This window comes from Opisthorchis viverrini (assembly GCF_000715545.1).
Source record: "Opisthorchis viverrini unplaced genomic scaffold opera_v5_13, whole genome shotgun sequence".
Classification (NCBI taxonomy): Eukaryota; Metazoa; Platyhelminthes; class Trematoda; order Opisthorchiida; family Opisthorchiidae; genus Opisthorchis; species Opisthorchis viverrini.
This window is the reverse complement of record NW_008751669.1, coordinates 534827-555775: the sequence shown is the minus strand read 5'-3', so window position 1 is coordinate 555775 and position 20949 is coordinate 534827. Positions and strand designations below refer to the sequence as shown.

General features: G+C 43.9%; 1 protein-coding gene across 1 annotated transcript in view; it reads right to left on the bottom strand.

The window, feature by feature from the left end:
• Window positions 1-18798, bottom strand: part of T265_01203 (hypothetical protein) — a gene marked incomplete at both ends in the record, with an annotated part of 62078 nt that extends 43280 nt beyond the window's left edge. The window contains 2 exons of the mRNA XM_009165188.1: window positions 17785-18071; window positions 18310-18798. Coding sequence (XP_009163452.1) covers window positions 17785-17814 — 30 coding nt within the window. The remainder of the gene's footprint in view (window positions 1-17784; window positions 18072-18309) is intronic.
• Window positions 18799-20949: the final 2151 nt, after the last annotated feature.

Below are 20949 nucleotides of genomic sequence, written 5' to 3'. Positions count from 1 at the left end.
AATGGTGGTGTCTATTGTCTGCCAGCCTAGAGGCTCCTTTGGATAGTAAATCAGTAAGATGACTGGATAAGCACACAGCCATGTTGTAAAGTGATGGGCATGCGTCCATAGTGTAGAGACCTAACACACTACTCATAAGGTTGCTGATGTCGAAAACGGCTGATTACTATAGAACGCTTTGTGTGATGGGTTCGATTTCATGTACCTTATGTTTGGTTGCTGTCCCGTTAAATAGTTCGTCTCAACGAAGCAAGACGTTTCAGTTGTAGTTTGACATTCGCCTTAAGGCTGACAGGGCGAGTCACTAACTTGACCTTTTTCAAACTAGTGTATAGACCTAACACACTACTCATAAGGTTGCTGAAAACTCTTCGATCGACCACGATCGGTTTCGCTTTTCTCGGGTCTGAGTATGTAGAACATCATAAACGAAAGATTCAGCTGGGTTACAGTTGAATCCCCCGTCAAAACGGGATTAGTATGCAGATAAGTGTATAAGTCGTACACTTTTTTCAAAGCCTAAGTTTAAAAGGAAAACATACCTTAGTGTTGTGCAAGCAACTTAATTTCATCTAGAAGAAACATCGCAATACGATTATTTTCTACTCCTGAGCCACCCCTGCAGCGCAAACAAACGGATGTACGGCTGATCTTCGTGGATGAATAGAACCAGTCAGTGTTAAGCTGACTGTCATACTGCTGACGCATGTCTTTGTGGGGATGTACGGGGAAAACTTATTGTTCAGAGGTGTTGTTCTCACCGTTATGTCGTCATACGAAGGTTACTAGATGGTATGTCCGTGTTCGGTGGTTGATCTTATTCCTCAGACAGACTGGCTCAGATGCACTAGCTCAGATATGCCTCTGGGACGTCACAGGTACAGAGGAACACATCTGCGCCGAATTCCAGCCAGTTGTACATGGTTAGGTCCTCAAAGAGGGATCTCCCCGACCCAATAAGAGGTCCTCCAGAGCACAACAATCCTTATGAACAACAAAGCACCCCATTTCTCCGTGACAGCATCTGTTGGTTTAGTTTATTGCATTATGCCTCAGGTCAAGTAACAAATGATCACTTGTTGATATAATAACCTGTTATTGCTCTATGTGGAATTCGGGTGGAAGAGTTGTTTTACTGATGAACATGAACACCCCCTTAACAAGGAGGTTATTAGGGATACTCTTCCAACGCCACTCTATCCAGGACCGGGTAAGACGCCAAGTTCCTTGAGGGGCTTTCTGGCATCTCTGTACAACGATATCATGCTATACAGCGGAAATGTTTCGAAAAACCGTTTCCTCCCCACTGTTGTACATGGCGTGTCATTATTACGTATTGTCCGCATGTATTCATATAAAAAGGTTCCCCTATTCTTTCTATCTGTGAGGACTATCTGTGACAGGACCAGTGTCCTGTCATTCGCCCATAGCAAAGTAGGTACTAAAACATTTGTCATTTTACTGGTGACAAGTTTCAAGTTAGTTTCATACATTCTGTGCTTCATAATGTGGAGTGTACATGAAATGAAAGAAAGGCCACTCATTATATTCCCTTTTTGCCTCGGTGACTTTCAGTAGTTACTCGAGACTAACAGTCTGTTTTACTTTAATGCTTTTCATCGCAGTGACGAGTGGCGCAGACGTTCGAACTATCCGACGTTAGTCCATTTTACCGATACTGATACAGAAACAATCGATGTTTACCTGACTCGGCTCATGGCACAACAAAATTCTCCCAGTTAAATGGACTTTTCGAGCCAGAAAATGTGGCAAGAGGCATTTCCCAGGTTCCAGGTGTGTTAACAGCCGTAAAACATCATGTCTGTGGGTGGGACCAACCTCCCGTTGGAAATGACTCGCGAGGAATCGATGCACTTTCCACCAGCTTATCAGTGGTTCAGTTTGTTTCACGGGGATATACCTTCCACCCCACTTAGGCGCAGTTCTTCGGCGGGGGGGGGAGGGAGGAAATTCAGAACTGAATATGTTATCTTCAGCGGTATTCCCAAGCCATGTAACCGATGCCCCGCAATGAATGCAACTATTTCACTCTTCCAACTTTAGTCCTGGATAAAACATCTTTAGTTCTCCTAGTCTTTTCAGAACGGTTGGTTTCTGTTGTCCAAAGACACCCTTCCATTCTAATCGGAACACAGTATTAATAAAACTGTCGGAAATTCTTCGGTAGCCCATTACCAGTTCCATAGTTCTTGGATTTCATCAGGTAGATATAACCGTCGAGTATCTACTGCATTCTGTCTGCATTTTACTTGAACATCAAATTGAAGGTAACTGGCGAAGTGGTTGTGACAGCTATTGTAACAGTATTTAACTAAGATTTTACCACATATATGGAGACTATCAGTAATCCTGAGTGAACGGCTAAAATTGGTTTGACAGTCTCAAGACTTTACAGCTATGCAGTTGACACAAATACATGTTGTAGCTACGTCGGGTGGTTCACTTGGATATGAAAAACTCTAGGTGGTTCCAATCAACGAGTGACCAAATAAAGGATATATTCTCACCTCAGCTCTTGGGGCATCCGGAACTCGGTCGAACATTTGATTATCGTCTGCTCTAGCCAGTCACAATTTAGGTAAGTTGTGATTTTCTGCTGTCAACGTCTAGTAAAAAACCACTGAGCTGTTACCAAGCTGGGTAGGAAGTTGACTTTCAAGCATACATTTGAGTTGACCTGCACAAAGAAAGTTCCGCTGTCTATTTGCAGCAGCAGACTAAAACAATCGACTTATCTACATACCCATTTGGTTTTGTTGGGAGACTCACCTGGAACCCAGGTGAATCTCTCGTTTATGAGTGCATCCATCGAATTTCGTGCAATTCGGGTTCTAGTAGGACATAAGGGGACAGAAACTCGAGGACTTTGCCTACCGGACGAGCCCCAAGAAGAGGGGAACCGGTCGTGTAATGTCGAAGAGTTTTCATCAAGTTTACGAGTATTGCGAGACTAAAGCATTTTTCAGGGTATGGCGTAGAAGAAGACCAGAGGTAATCTCAGTCCCTGAAAGATACAAGTATTATGTATGGGGGGCGAGATGGCCCAAGTGGTGAGAGCGCGAATTTACTGACAGGAAGGTCCGTGATTCGAATCCGACCTCCGCCTCTCGACTTCCCCTGTCTAGGCTTGGGCAACCTGGCAGTATCTCAGCCCTCGTGCTTCCTTCAGGTGGCATGGCAGCTAGGCACCGGAAGGGTGCTACAGCTGAACGCTATTATGTACACATTCGCCCAAGTACCTTAGTAGTCCACTCGAACAAGACTCGAGAATTAACTATGAAGGTACTCTAGGAGATGTGGCTCTTGCCGGCAGCAAGTTTTAGTCCGGCAGTGAAACTACATTACTAAGGATAAGAGGTTCTTAAAACAAGCACGAGTATCCTTCAACTAACAACAGCTGCTATTTTTTCTTCCGGCCCTGAAGGGGAAAATCTCTGAGAAACGGCTTAAGTTGAAGCATGTAGCCTTATTATAATTACTTCTAGATAATTCACCGGAGATTTCAAATGTCGCCGTCATATCTTATCAGTGGGAGACGATCAAACCATCCAATTATCAATTCTACATAGCATTTTAAGGAAATTACTCGTTCGTCCATGAAAGTCGTCCCGTTAGTTGTATTTACCCAACCGCTTTCAAAAGTGCACGGTCCCCGCAACACTGAAGCGGCCTTGGGAACATAGTGCAGCGGATAAATTAGTTTGAGTGAAGTCGGAAAGTGCACACGGAAAAGAGTTGGTTAACCATGTGTACTCGCTGACCAAGTTCACTCAAAGTCATTTGATAGAGTGAATTGTTGAGACCTGAATCTCATGTGGAGGTAGGATAAAGTTGCCTTAGTTTATCGTACGTTGAAAGCGGTTGAAATAAACCACTTCGTAGAAATTCGATTGACAGTGTCCGAAACGTATTCCAGATTTCTCACAACGAGATTTTTCAAACTTCACTTTTACAGACTAATTTCAATTAGTGAGTCACTTTGCGGAGATTTACACCCAAAACGACAAACGGCGGTACAGGTAACTAGAACCTAGTGGAACTCGAAAGTACGGAAAGCGGAAGTTCCAAAAGCAACCGTAAAATGTGAGTACGGGCAGTTACTTAGAAAATAATTTTACTATAACACCCATTCGGTGCCTAATTCTCATGCCACCCGAAGGAGATAGGGCGGCTGGGTTGCTTCCGGGTCGCCCAAGCGCAGACAGGAGAAGTCAACATGCTGAGGTTGGGTTCGAACCACGGGACTTCCAGTCAGTAAATTCGCGCTCCAACCACTTAGCTACATCGCCCTCAGTTACTTACCCATAGAACCACATGAAAACTGATTTTCCAGCAACCAGGATCTGCACGACATAGGCAGCGTCGAGAAGCAAGGTTCAGCAGGATTGACATACACCTAAACTAACAAGACAGGTAAAGTACACGAGATCCTCATAAAGCCAGTCTACTTTCTCTGAATATCTTGGCCCTTCCTCAGCATTTCGGATTGGTGTGTACATGCTTATTATTGGGACTTAAGTCTAGGATTCAAAGTTCCCACTCAGATCATCGATGTTTAGCCGTATTCGTAGTATTACTACCTTGAATAGCGTAGATCTTAAAGTCAGCCGCATATATTCCCGTCTTGTCACACTGCTACAGGGCTATGGTTCTGCCTTCGTCGCCACTATTCCATTTTATGCTCGAAATAATTCCATGAATTTATCAGTTTGGTCTAGCCTGTAGATGGGTACATTATCACGCCAAACTAAATACTCTGTCATTCCAATGTGAATAGTAACGGAGACCTGTTGAGAGTGACCATACAGGCTGTGGCATACCGATAGCCGATAGCTCCAGCTGGCAACCCGAATTAGCAGGAAGCGGCTGTCCTCATTCTGTCTTCAGTTAGCTCTGAAAATAAGAACTTCTGGCATTTGGACTACTCAAATTGCGTTCTCTTTTCGTTGGCTGTGCCAAAATGCGTTGGTTCACATAGCTCACTATTGTGGATATGAGCTGTGTTTGAACCGAGGCTCTTGCCCGTTTTCAAGTGCTCCAAGTTAGGAAAGCTCTGGGTTTTTTTTCCAAAAGCGTGGATTTATTAACTGCTACGAGCTACAAGGATTAGCAGGCTATTTCTGTCACTCCGAAAATTTCGGGTTCGATAGTTCCTATTCACTTTGGAAAAAGTTAGCGGAGAAGCCAGATGAATTTAGATCATTCTAAGGACATTTTGTTCACTGTTAATCAACTCCCATATCTTTGTTCTTTTTGAACGTAGATAATAAGGAACAGTTTGACACTCTTCATATTGTTTCACACCCCATTCATATAGTGAATAGCGTTCAAATACCCCATGCGAACTATAAATGACCAAGTGTCAAATAAGTATCATTCATTATGTGGTGTTTAGATGTGGGGTGGTGAGATTTTCAAAAGGTGCTGTGTTTCCCCTATTCCGTTATCAACACGAGGTATCCATATCAGATTCTCGTGTTTGGCAGTCACAGCCGGAGATAAAACCATATCTTTTCGACTCGCAACAGAGCATCGAATACATTTCCATTCACGGAATAGACCTGGTTATCATCTTCCCGAATTCGAAGCAACCACTTTGAAACAGAACTGAAATAGTCGAGAAAACAGAGTGGTTTTATAAATCATTTCACTAAGTCCGTACTTCACTATTTTCTATCACGGTTTGTCCGGTCGATATAGCTAGCTTTGGTTGCAACGGTTTTCGAAGTACTGATGCGCGAGAACGTTTGACACAGCAAGTGTCCATTTCGAACAAATCGATCACCGACAAGCGTTGCCAGTACAAAGAGGACAACGTATCCGGTGTTTCACCGGTACTTGAACAGCGGCAGTAAGATACCTGTGATTTTTTTCACGTTAGCGCTATCAGACTAGATGTATATAAACATTGCGAACACACAGGGCGGTGAGATGCTCTTCCACTTCAGTGAGACAGTCATGTGCGCGAAAAATGATTCTGCCACTATGAACATGTATTGTCGAATTTTAGGACTGACGCATGACAGATTCGTTATCCATTCTCTTATAAATCGTGCTTTCAAACAGAACACGGTAAGAAACCAGACTGCTCCAGATTAAAGTCTGGCTCCCCAGTCAACTATCTATTGCAGAGAACTAGGTCTCACATGAAATTACAGTGTCCATCAAGCTTAGGGTTGTGATCAGCTCACTTGTTTGTTCATCGTGCTGCAGAGTAATGTGAGTGTAGTTCACGCTACAGAGTTAAGTTCGGTGTGACAGGACGTAGTCAAGATAGACCGCAGGTCAAACGAATCTTGCGTTTGTTCAACTGCGTCAGCCAGTGTTGGCCACAAAGAAGTTTTGCCGGGTCATATCTTGTGTTAAATCCTAGGTGGCTCACTGTGTGCGTCGATTTCATTGGTGGAACTAGGGCATCAGTGTTAGGTTTCGCTAGTCCATTTTAACTGCCGTCCGTTTTCACTGCCATCACACTGTTCACAAAACAGGAGCTAAGAGTTTCACTCACCAGCAAACAACAAGGTTATATCACAAACACCAAATCAGTTCTGATCACTCATCTAAATTTTGATATCTCCTGTGTTATTACCTTACTGAAGTATGAAAATCGGTTACAAACTACTCACAACGGAAGAAAGCTCCGAATTTGAGGAGCAGGTTATGGAGTTATGGTGGACTAAGTCGTTTTACTACTTAGAAAAAGCGCAAAAATCCGGGCGTAACGATTTTATCTATCTGATTCTGATTCATACAAAAATGGATGTGCAGTAAGCGTTAAACTTGAGCTAGGTGCTAAGATGAGCCTTCTGACTATATCCCCGACTGAGCATTCATATCGCCTCCAGAATTACGATATCTCTAATTCTTTCTAACTTAAGCAGGCGTGACAAGTCTTTCCCAGCCACAAACCTGTTATCTGCCGGGGCGTATGCTGACACAGCAAACACACCGCTTAAGAGGATGCGATGCACTGGTCTTAGACGAAGCTGTCAATCGAACAGTACAGGGCCGACTTTTCGGTGGAATTCAGCCCAGTAAAGCGGACTCGATCTTTAGGCCAAACACAACTCCCACGTAATATATATCACGAGTAGTAAGGTCACCAGAAGAGAAGCGATAAATCTGGGTTCGTCTAGAGCAAACTGAAAGCGAGTCTCTTGTGAGCCACTCGGAGACAAAAAATACATTGATCGAAAAAGAAAACAAGATCGAATGCTACTTCCAGTTAACATAGAACCAAGGAGGGGTTTCGATCGAAATTCTCAAATTTAATACTTTGACCAAAAAGTTGGCCAAAAAAGTTCGCAGTCAACCTCATCCTCACCACTATCGAAAAGAAGAAAAATGGATGCAGAAGGGATCTAATGGTAGTGTATCATAAGTCTTTTGCGTTGCCTACACCTCCAGGAACTCATTCAGACAATTTTGATGGAAGCCGACAACAAGAATGCTTGCAGCACTTCAACCTATACACAAACCCATCCTGGAAGGCGAGTCACACCGACAATACTGATTTTTTTGTAATCTCTTTCTTACCTCTCTCTCTCAGGTCATTGGTTGGTCACTTCCCCAATCACGCCATTCTGAAATGGGCAAATACTCGCTTCCACATGCGCAATGAATGGTCAAACTACTACACACACTTTTCTACTGAAGACCATGCGGCACAGCCCAACTCACTCACTTCCGCCGATCGCTGAGTAGAACGCAACAGTCCGTACCATTAACTGATACACTCGTCCTTTGAGATTCAGGGATATACCACATTGCTGCCGAGTTGGTGCATTGTCATCGGTCACGCAACAGTTGGAGTCTATAAACTATATACGTAGAGCGATCCACAAACTCGATTGTCTGTCCTTAGGTTGTATGTGGGGCGTTCAGTGACTTCACTTCCAGAAGTATGACTTCACATTTTGTGCGTACAGATCCATACCAAAAGACGGAACGATTAGCCAACTCATCCAAAATACCTGTGACTTCTCCACAAAAACGAGAACGGTGTCATCTACATCAACAAAGTTTTTGTCAGTAACTCCTTTCCCAAAATAAAAGCAAGTGAATAAGAAAAACACTGACTGGGGATTTCACCTCCACCTTTAAACAGTTCGAGTGGAAAGCCGTCCTTACCAGGATCTCGGTGGCGTTTGAAAGGAGGTACGCAGTCATAAAACTCAAAGGTCACATGGAGTTCCACACTTGTCGCCTATGGGACTGGTGCAGTTTGAAAAACCGATAGAGTGGCATCAGGTTGTTACAATAATTTTTCTTCAAGATGATCGACCCGGTGGTTCGGGTGTCCATCTTTAAGGAAGATGGTGACGTCAATTTAGCTCTTAATGATTTCTTTCGTTGTCTGAAATTTTAGCCCGTCGTAACAGAGCAGTCACGGTGTTACAAAAGTCGCTTTTGGTGGTATCAGGGCTACAGTCAGTCGGGGCGTAAGCAGACATGGTAAACGGACAACAATCAGCTTCCAGCATATGAGGTCTCGTCACGGACGTTGCGGGGTGAACCACAAAGAGGCGATTATCACCGGATATTCAGTCAAGCAAGGATCCTCCTGCTCGATGGTTTAGGACGATGCCAATACCTGTAGTAGCTGCTTCTGGACCGCCAGAAGTCAGCAGTCGGAAGCGAGTGGGGAGTGCTGGAACAGTTGGCTCAAACACCATGTTCACACATTGAATTAGTGTTCCCGATACACAGAACATATCAGTGTCGAACCAGTCCGGTGTGGGAGCAAGATCAACTTGTTGTCAAGCTTCCTTCAGAATGCGAACTTCAAAGTCAGGAAATAGACCGAGGGTCTAAGCTTACAGTTTGAGTTCGAGATGTCTACGGTCATTGGTGCCGGCTGACGCACAGATGCAACGGCCAAGACAGACGCAAGACCGAGTAGTCAGTCCTAACGGATGGGACTACATGGTTTGTATTATTACCGAGGTGGGAGAATGGGAAGAATGAAAGGGAAAGCAGGAAGGCGTCAGTCGCAATCCGTTTGCGCCAACCCACCGCTATGCAGTCCTACGCTCCACAATAACGCACTGATGATGTCACCTCGATTGGTGATGAAACGTTTGCAATCAAATTGCCCAGCTCAGCGAACAAGCCAACGACCACCAATTAGGATTGTATTGCCACGCTGTCTTATTGTCATGACGCCCAAATTAGAGTAGGAAGACGACTAGGGTCCTCAATCAAAGCCTTTGGCTCAAAAGCCTAAGCCCAAAATCGATGCCTGACTTATGGTGTCAATGCGGTACATTTTTTAGAGAGCATGTTACCACACATGTTTCAAATGCCTATCTGGAGGACCAGAAAATGACCTTCGTCAGATCCCTACCCAATGGCCCAGCTAGTACGAAAGAATCTGCAGATGTCGCGCCAGTTGCCTTATTTTGTCGTTCTGTTCCTTGGTTGAAGTGCAATGTTACAAGCCCATGCATTCCACCTTCTGGTTCAGGTATTCAGAACCTTTTGCCAACCACTACAAGTTGTCCGAAAGTTTTGGGTAACTATCCAGCCCGCATGTACGCAACTGCACCAAAGGACAATCGATTCCGTATTATGCATGACGGAAAATGGATACTCCCAATCTGTAAACTTAAAAGGGGCGGGGATGAGTTTTGTTTTCATTGTGAATTATCGGTACCGCATTTTCTGGACCTTGACCCCGATGTGCGAACAGAACGCCTCTCCGACAAACAAGTACGGACTTGCGCATCATCGATCGGAAAAAAACGTGAAAATCTTTTCAGTTTTCGATGTGAGCGCATCCATCTTCCCAACTAGCGTTTACAATGTAGAGACGGATGAACCCAACTACTCTGTTGGATAACCGCAGTGGAATATGCAGTCACTTTTGAGGATTAAAACAACATGAGAGGAAACGCAAAAAACAGATCAGTGAACAGTGGTAACAGTGTATAGTCTAGGGATACTGATAGACGACAGGCACTGCTCTTTCGTTCAGTGTGGACAGGAGAGTGATGTAGGTGTAAATGTAACAGTCAGAGGTGTTTTTGCATCCCTTGTCTGCAATATCTCAGTTATTATCAGTAGCTGTGAAGTTTTCACCGTATTTGCTGAGGCGTGCATTCAGTTAACGGCCACAGAGTACACTGCAACTCAATATAGGTCCCCAAATGATTACAGTAACCGAATAAACCAGGTAGCTTCATAGTGAACTGGTCACGCGCACTGCTGTCTGTCCTCATTCAACGTTTCGGGGCATAATACGGTTCAGGTAGGAACACTCTCGATAGAGACGGATCACGATAGTGCTTGTAGGTGAGTCCAGTCCAATCCAGTGAGTGCGGGATTTCCGTACATGGTAATTTCCTCTTGACAGACAGAAGCACCAGGTTACCCAATATAATCGAGGTTACATAAATGCTACTGGGACCCTTCATTCACGCAGGCTATACACGCGTTTATACGCTTCAGAAGATTGTTTATCTGGTCAAACGATGTATCGTCAACTAAGTTTGTCGACTAAAATTGGAACAGTTCGATGCAACATAGGGACTATTCTTCGGATAACGCTAGTGAAAATCTGTTAAATTCCGCCCAATTTAAGTGCAAATTGTGACCACTTGACCTTGAGGGATGATCAGGTTTGTTTGGATAGACAAAAACCAGGTTCCAGTGGTGGAGTATCTCAGGAATTAGGATGAAAACTATCACAAGTGGCGTAAGTACTTAAAACATCAAGTCCGGATACGAACCGAGCATGAGGGCCGTGGATATTTGTCTACGCTAAAGTTTTGCAAACTGCGTTTTCTACAAGTCTCAACTTGCTTGGTATAGACACAGTGAGAAGAGAAATTACATATGTCATCCTATTTCCCTCGGGTTTTTATGCTTGAATATGGATTCTGCCACAGGTTCGATGTGAGCATTATTTTGGTCAGTTTGTTTTCAGTACCGGAAAACTGTCCATGATCGATATTCCAATCAATGTGCACGAAAAGATGGGAGTATTAGCTGCTGAACGTACCATTCCAAAGTGTTTAGTTTTGGGTGCACATTTTGTTGTCAGTTCATTTTCTTCCGGTCGTACCTATTTCGCATCATATGAGATCAAGTAGAACATAAGACGAGGACTACACCTATCCCATGAGCCCCAGGAAGAGCGAAACCGCTTGTGGGTTGTCGAAGAGTCTTCAGTGACTTTATGACGAGTTTCCTTCGAAAAGTGTACTGTGATGTCTTGAATGTCATACCAACCCTTCCGTAGCACATTCAAGGATGTCGTAAACGAAGGATTCACCTGGGATTCAGCTGAGTATGAAAACTAACTTGGTGTGCAAGTGAGTGTATTTGGCAAGTTGATTCACTGTTTCCTTCGTGATGAACACTTATATATCTATCTATACCATCTTAAAGGTGTGGACGATTTTCTCTGAGTCGGTGCGGCGAGACTGCCTGTAGCGGTTGCCTTCTCAGTTGAGTATCATACCATTTTAGGCAACACTATCAAAGGCTGTTAGGCACGGTAGAATAAAAGCGATAAAACCTAGGTGATGGAACGATCCTCTTTCTACGGAGTATGCATTGAGCGGATCACTGGGCTGTATATTTCGAAAACCTACAAGGGTAACTTAGACTTCGCTGGTATTAGAACTAGTGTATAGTCAAGACTGGGTGTGTGGAGCTTGCTGAACTTCAATCGAACGAGCGTGAGCTTTGTGGACTACTTTTGCAAGGCGGTCAGTGTTCAACAACAAACAAACGGGAAAAAAGGTCTCGCACTACCTCTCAGAATGATTGTCGTGGTTATTTTCCGTTTATTTCTTTAAATAGGAGGAACTTTCCTGGATTTTCGAAGGCAAATTAGCGTTGAATTTGTCGATGGTTTATTAATACTTTAACCGCCCATCTACGAAGTGGTTTTCGATAACCATGTAGCCTAAAAGCCGAGTTTTGTAACCAATTGGGAGTATGCCCATTAGAGGGTGGCGCGACTTGACACAGTTATGGTGGGATCTTCAACCTAGGATCAGAATGGTGTTTGCTTTCGGATACTTGCAGCTAAACAAACAAACCGGCCGGTTTTTGTCAAATGAGCAGTTGCTGATGCAGTCACGAAGTCTCTTACAAGTTGAAAAACGGCATTTCGGCTTCATCAATCTTCGAAATGGCTCGGACATCAATTAGGCAGCAGTTCCATTTGGACGGCGTTTTTTATTGCGGAATAATTATTAGTTGTTCACTTGTTTTGGAAGTCGCTCACACAGTGGTCAAGATTTTGACTGTGAAATGGTCACTAGGAGATTTTTATTCCGGGTGTCCCTCTTGTCCATCTGTTAATGCATTCTGATAACTTACACCGGGCCACGTTCACTGATAAATCCAGACCGTCAGGATCAACACAACACGCACACCATCGTATACGTACACATGCCTTGACCTTTCCCGTCGTACGACGAAAACAGGTTGTTTAGCCAGTCTGGCTGGACTGACAAGTATGTCGTTAGGTGATCCAAAGGCGATGGATTTTAATATCTGTTCTACTGCGCACAGACGTGGACAAAATGGAACAACAAAGGGGGAGGGTATAAGGTTGCGTTTGAGCAGACAGTTCACCAAGCAGCTGCCTCATAGTCGTTGCCAGCTGTCAAAGTTAGGCTTATACACCTAGAAGTCTGGCGGATAAACTCAAGGCAAACGGAGCATGCAATAATCTGAAGTCCTGAATAGACGATGTGACAAATTGGGAGTTCTCTGCAGCACCATGTGAGCTTAGTAGTAAAATTCCCATGAGGCTCTTGGCTGTCCCGTCGAATTGTTTGCCCAAAAATTTCGGACTCCAAGCTCCTGGTAGTCGGAATTTGTAGTCGCTCGCATTAGCTTACAACACAGTCGGAAAAAGTCACAGTTGTCGGTGAATGATAGCTTGTTATCAAGGCCTGGGTTACCGAAGAAGGCAATACAAAGAAAGCTTCCCTCAGTAAAGTTAGTGTTAGCATTGATTCACACAATACGACATACATCTTTCTTTTGGTGATGTACAGCAGCCCAAACCAGAGAAACGATACTCAAGATTGACAACATCATTGGTACAAAGATTGATTTGCTGAGGCACAAGACCAGGAAGAGATAACCATCAGAAGCCGGATAAAAATTAAAGAGCTACTCCGAATAAAGCTCTCAAGACTGTCCACGGCATCCGGATCTACTTTTGGTGCTAACACGAGTAAATCTCCTCGTATCATAGGTTGCACTCTTTGTTGTACCAAAAGTAATCAACACTTTGTTTCGGTGTGGTTATTTTTCATCATCAGCAATCACAAGCCAGACATTTAGTGAAAATCCTTCCCACTCGGGGCTGATTTCGTCTGAATGTCACACACCACAGTCTAAATTTAGGAGCCTGAAGGACGGAGGATGAATACACTGAGGAAACGAAAGAAAGTCTTTTTCAACCATCAATGAACAGCAACCTTGAAAAAACTAGTCATCTGGCTTGATGAATAAGCATTGGTTCGATTCCCCACCTAGCATAGATAGTTATCTCTATGACCTCGTCTGTGGTTCAGTTTCATATGATAAAGAGGTGAACAGACTCCACTGTGGGAAGGAGCTGATGGTAGATCAGACTTGATGCACTTATCTTGAGGATAGTCAAATTGGTCACACTGCTCAATGCACGAAATATCACAGCTGTTCTCACTATCCATATGTGACCCCTTTTATTCACCGAACCAAAGTTGAGTTATCAATGATAACTGCATACCGATAAGATGGTGACTAAAATGAACCCAGATTAGTGACCGTCTTGTCACTGCCTGAAAAACACAGTACGAGTTTGATCATCTATTCACTGCTGTGCCTTGTTGTCCCAAAAGTCAGCTTGTTTTCGACCAATGTCAGTATATTTTTTACAGTGGTTGGAATTAGATGATTCCACATTTCATGTGTTTGTCAAGGCTCAAATTTGACCTTTAACTTCTGTCCTTGGGACGGAACCGGCCAGACTGAGGATCGATGACCGACTAAACAGGTAAACTGCTTCCTCCTATCCGTTAAATGATCCTGAAGTATTCAGCTATCACTCTTCTAAAGCTCATGTGGTACATATATGGAAAGTCTAAGCTCTTTCGAGAGTAAATAAAGTTATAATGTTTATCAAGCACCGAGTTCGCCATGCCAGATAGAGTTTGATATCAGAAAATCTCAGAAAAACTTCACGGGAATGAACACATGGTAGCGAACAAAAAGCCAAACAGACTTCATCGGATGTCATTGGATCTTTTATATCGAGTTTGTCATCATAGCTGTGGCCGAAAACTAACGATAGAAGACTAACATCTATTACATTACAAAAAAATATGAAAACTCACTCAGCTGTAACACCCTTGCGATGTCTAGCTGCTATGTCACCCAAAGGAGGCCCGAGGGCTGGGGTACTGCCAGGTTGACAGGGGAAGTCGAGAGGCAGAGGTCGGGTTCGAATTACGGACCTTCCGGTCAGCAAACTCGTGCTCTAACCGCTGAGCCATCTTGCCTGATCTCACCAATGAATATGACATGTTTACTTCCAGGGTGAGAGTTCTAAGCTCAACAAGACTTACACTCTGTCGAACTACTATCGATGCTATAATTGTGGCTTTCGAACCGACCTAGACTGCCTTTGTGTACCGTACCATACAACTGCCCTGTGCAATAAACGAGTATCCACTCTGAATCCTGCAAAGAGTAGCGTGCATACCTTTTTAGATCAGTAATGAGTGTGCATGCATTCGAGTACGTTCAGCTAAACGCGCAAAACTCCTTGAGCATAAATCATTCCCAAATTTGACGTGCATCCACACACACACACACACACGTACACACACGTCCCATTTCGCTCTACGTGATAACCAAATATCGCACGGATCAATCGCAAGCTATTTCCTAATCCTTTGCTATTTTTTAAAATAGTGTGATGTGCGTAAACAGAATTGAGCTGAAAACGCATACAATTCCTTTTTTGTAAGCCAGTTTGTGACGTAATTAACGAGAATTGTGCTGCTTGTGAAGCAACCGCCGCTACTGCTGTCAGAGCCGTCTGGCAGATGAGATTACTAACAGATTGCTTGTGTTGAATCTATGGGTAATTTAACTGAGGAAGCTTTCAAAGTTCAGCCAGATTGGGGTCAGTTTATGGAGGAAAATGGCGTGTTCAAGCTACTTATCTATGGTTGGTAAATCGAGAGTAGTCGGCAAAATGAAATTTCGAAGACAACTTCGCCAAATACTTTCATTTGTATGCGAACGTGATTTTGATGAGGGACTAAGGAGAATCCAGCCAAATCCCGTCCATTTGATAATATTCTTCAAAGACAACTGCTTGACAAGTAAATTTTGTACAAATAAGCAATTCTACTCTTTTGAGCGGGCCAATATTTTTGTGACACGACAGTGGTCTGCCTGTAGCTCAAAAAGAAGGCCGTATCGCCTCAGTCTACTGTTTTCAAACCAAAGAATATAAGAGCCCACGTTCGAATCCACGACTGTGCAGTCTTCTAGGATTTACTGTAACACTTGCAAGGTCTCCTACATTAGAACCTATGCCAAATGAGCACAATGATGAAGGGCGATCCGCATTCTAATATGTTGGATTTTACCAAGCTGAACATGCCAAACAAGTGCAGACGGTAAAAATTACTCAGTTCTCTACAAAGATGTCTTTTTACCCGAAAAGACGTAAACTTATTCCGAAACAAACTGCTTGTTTTCGCCCCTCTCCATCCAATTTTGTCATTTTTAGGTTTCCCGATACCAGACTTTCCATCGGAAAGTACCGTAACCCCCTTTGCCTCATGGATGTACGACCTCTAGTTAGTTTCATGATGAACGCCACAAATTTGCCCGAACTAGTTAGTGAATTACAACAGCTTTGGATAGGAAAACTCCCTGATGTGGATCGATTTGACTGAGCTATAAGTCAGGAAAACTTCACAATTGTTGGATGCTCGCTCTTTTGTGAGGCCGTCAAACAGAGATAAACGGCCTGTTAGTTACTACCTGATAAGAGAGACGGTTCAGTTAGACTGGCTACTTAGGCTAGCTGCAACTTATTTCAAGGGGTCCCAGAAAATTGGGCGAAACGTCGTAGATTTGAGGATTATTGCAGGCGATTTCATGTTAGTTACGTAAAGATCATGAGATACAAACAAAGCCTTTCAGGCAGCTTTTTACTACCTTTAGCGGCTTCAGTCAGTCAAAACAGTGGAAACCGTGAGACTTAGCTAATCGATTAAGACACCCATCGAATAATTGCTGCGTTTGCGTCAAGCGTGTTCCTCATGAAACAGAGTGCCCAAACGCATGATCAGAAACAAACTACGTTTTCCATGGGTGGGAATACAGTAAGATGAAAACCAAAACCTGTGTGAATTAAACAAGCAGCATTCCACCAGACTGTAGTCTCACGAAAGGAGAGACGAATAAATTCGAAGTGGTGGCAAACAGCAACTTAACTGAGATAATATTATATCGTTATTCCATTGAAATTCTTGAAAGTGGGTCTGTCTACACTGAAAACTAGATGGACACTACAGCCGTTCCATCCTTGTTGGGAAACATCTTCGGTGTGTAACTCAAGAATCTCGGGGAGGCTTCAAACTCTCTTTTCAGCACAAAAATATCCTACTTGGAGGCTGAAATTTTAACTATTCACAAGCGTAAGAAGTCTGTTAACAGAGGAGGAAACCACGCGAATCATGTGGACCTACCATATAAGGAACCACCAGTCAAGAGAATGCGCAAGGTGGAAAATTAGGATGCGGTTCAAGGTCAAGTGGCAATAAATCTGGTATAAATGAAGTAGTCCTGATCAAGAACAATGTGCAGAAAGTTGTGGAAATTCTAGCACCGGTGATTTCCGATTATCAAAAAACCCGTACAGTGTCTCCCAACATTTCAGTATCGACTACATTCCTTTACAGATCGAAATCTCAAGCGAGGACCTTTCTACCAGATGGTGAGAACAACCTCTGCGCTTGTGTACTGTTCATTATCCCCGCTCTGGTCCTGTCCTCAGAATTTCGGCATATTGGACAAAGAGTAAAGCTGAGTCTCATCGACTGAACCATCAGGGCATAGCCAGATTGTCATGGGAACGTGTGTCAGTAGGAATGCGTTAGTTGAAGGAGAAAAAGCCGCACCACAACTACAGTTAGAGTAAGTTCGTCGTGACTGACCGTTCAGGTGGTTTACTTCCGTGAGAGAACTGCGGAACAGTCAGCAAGCGCAAGCTATGGGTTTTAAGCAAGATTGATTCTTGTGCAGTAATTAACCCGTTACTTCTCTCTAACGTCTATGCTGATGACGCTTCGTACCCATCATTAAGACCAGTCATTTGAACAACATTTTCTCTCAGTTCACCACAGCAACTTAAAATGGGTACATCCAGGGTCAGTACACCTACGTCTACACAGGACGATAACTTTAGGGTTAGTCATAAATACGACCTGAGTACTGCAGCTCTGCGAGAACAACAGTTTAGCCTTAAACAGTCAAGGTCACCACCACTTTACTCTGATGCTACGAGACTGAAAACAGCCGTGATTCATCTTTGCCTTGGAATATCAACAAAAAATACAAACACCGCATGTCTGAGCACGTCAAACTGCATTCTCTGAATAGTGGCTAAAAACGGAATAAAAGTGACTAGTTTTAAGCACAAACTCCACCCCTGGGACTTCATCACTCTAACCTCATACCACCATCATATTTAGACGTAGACACAGCAAATAGTTTTGTTCAACTCACCGGCTGACTGGGTGATCCGGATAACATCATATTGTTCAGCACAAGAGAGCCGGAATAGAGTGAGCACAGAAAGAATACATTTCACAGACTTTCCAGCGGATAATTTTGTAGATCACAGTTAGTGGAGCAAATGGTAGGGTAAAGATTCCATTCTGGATGAATGTTAGATGGAACATGAATATGGAATTTTTGGTGGACACAACAGCCGACAAATGATCTTCAACGTGATATCCGATGGATGGATTGATGCGATTCAAGGGGTTTGATGGTATTCTCCGCAGGCAATCCTAGGAGGTAAGAAAGATATATTGCGTTAGTATTGCTTGATGGAAACGGAATTAGCATAACGAAGACAGTGTGCCGAACGCTGACTGAACGATCGAACAAATAACATGAACTGTGGCAGCTAAACGTTTGAATGCTGGAGTTACAATTAAAGCCACGGAGTTATACACGCATCGATTTTTAGCCAAAGCGCGATATTCTTGGACGCCACTTTGACGCCACATGCAAGGTCAAACTTACTCGGATTGCTTGTGGACAGGTACGGGTTCCACAGATCAATAACCTTTCCGATCAATAGTTCCCACTTGAAGTTTTGATTGGGCTTCCTGTGTGGTTGGTTCAATAGCTGGCAAATTAGGATCGATACGAACCTGTCAAATTCGGGCCGATTCTCGATTGCTCACGTCAAGGACCGTGAGATGACGATGATGAGGATGATTACACGACACTCGACACTGCCTATGATTGTGCGGATGAACGCGTGTGTGTGTACTTGGAGAGGGGTGTGTCCACTACGTGTCGTATGAGGTAGCAGCACAAATCCGATTACACACGAATGACAGCAGAACTAATCGGGACGCTGAAGAGCCGTCAAGCTGTCAAATGTTGTCAGAAATTTATCGCATGCCCCGAACACCCATGTGTTTTGTTCAATTTTCTGTCAAGTTGTCTAGGGGGAAACATGTGTGTGGGTGTGTACGTGCAGTAATGCTCGCTGCCTGGTGGTGTGTGTGTGGTGTGTCTTGACTGAGGAACCGCCAGTTTATTGATATAGGGGTACAAAAATCCAAAAGATCAGAACATTCACACTAGTGCAGCAATTGTAGACAGGCTGGCAGAGCGAGAGAGCCAATATCCATCACCTATACGCTTCCGCATAGTCTAGCCAGCCAGTCGCCTACCCCCCACTAGACGGCCGTCCAACCAATCACAGGAGCGATTGCTTGCGAGGCAGTCAACGGTTGGATATGCTAGCGAGCCAATGGGTTGAATGCAAAATGACATCACTTGAGCCTTTCGGATTGGCTAGATTCGAGTGATTTACTTGGGCACAAATCTGCAAGTGTGGGTCATTGCCAGTTTTCAGGCGGAAGATTTTCTCGATAACTCCATTTCTTTTCGGAGCTAGCTGTTATCGCAATGGGCTGTAATGTGTATACAATATACTGAGATGAACATTGTGCAGATAATGGTTAACAGAATCGGCGATGGTAGTTGGTTGGCGTACGATTCACGAGTGCTGAGTGAGTGGTAATCCAAATGCTGGAATAGTCCAGAAACTGTACCAGAAAGCGACCTTCAGATCCCACAGGCTGTGCCATCGCTGTCATCTAGATAAAGGCGTACTCTTTGTTGATTAATAAATGCCGTACGGATGCTCTTCATACTGAATTTCATTTACCTATTTCCTGTTGAAGTTCACTCATGTAGTTAACAAACATCTGAGCGGAAATACTGGATAGATCGAAGCGGTGGCATTTTCAATCGGGATTCTGGTGTGGCAAGGCTTTTCGCGTTGGGCCATCAACCTGTTAAAGAGGGCACTAATCGGGACGCTGAAGAGCCGTCAAGCTGTCAAATGTTGTCAGAAATTTATCGCATGCCCCGAACACCCATGTGTTTTGTTCAATTTTCTGTCAAGTTGTCTAGGGGGAAACATGTGTGTGGGTGTGTACGTGCAGTAATGCTCGCTGCCTGGTGGTGTGTGTGTGGTGTGTCTTGACTGAGGAACCGCCAGTTTATTGATATAGGGGTACAAAAATCCAAAAGATCAGAACATTCACACTAGTGCAGCAATTGTAGACAGGCTGGCAGAGCGAGAGAGCCAATATCCATCACCTATACGCTTCCGCATAGTCTAGCCAGCCAGTCGCCTACCCCCCACTAGACGGCCGTCCAACCAATCACAGCAGCGATTGCTTGCGAGGCAGTCAACGGTTGGATATGCTAGCGAGCCAATGGGTTGAATGCAAAATGACCACTTGAGCCTTTCGGATTGGCTAGATTCGAGTGATTTACTTGGGCACAAATCTGCAAGTGTGGGTCATTGCCAGTTTTCAGGCGGAAGATTTTCTCGATAACTCCATTTCTTTTCGGAGCTAGCTGTTATCGCAATGGGCTGTAATGTGTATACAATATACTGAGATGAACATTGTGCAGATAATGGTTAACAGAATCGGCGATGGTAGTTGGTTGGCGTACGATTCACGAGTGCTGAGTGAGTGGTAATCCAAATGCTGGAATAGTCCAGAAACTGTACCAGAAAGCGACCTTCAGATCCCACAGGCTGTGCCATCGCTGTCATCTAGATAAAGGCGTACTCTTTGTTGATTAATAAATGCCGTACGGATGCTCTTCATACTGAATTTCATTTACCTATTTCCTGTTGAAGTTCACTCATGTAAGTTAACAAAATCTTAGCGGAAATACTGGATAGATCGAAGCGGTGGCATTTTCAATCGGGATTCTGGTGTGGCAAGGCTTTTCGGGTTGGGCCATCAACCTGTTAAAGAGGGCTATGTCGACACTGCTGTTCACGTTATCCGTGGTTTTCGGTTGGCTCTTCACCTGACTTACTTGAGTAGAAAAAAACAAAAGCACTGATTTAGTCATGTGCACCACTAGAGACTTGACAATCTCATGGTGCTCAGTCGGGAAATGAGTTTGTCCTGATACCAAAGTAGAGGAAACCAGTAACTAATCCAGGGATGTTACCGCGACGGAATTCTGATTGTAGACCGTTAGCTGTCCTTTAGCGAACGTCACTTTCCAGGTTAGGCTTCGTTACATTCTGGTTCGAATTTAAAACAGTGAAATAAGTTAGTTTCACTCAGTTTGATTCGGTCGGAAGACAGTACTGTTCGTGCTTTGGGTGCTGGA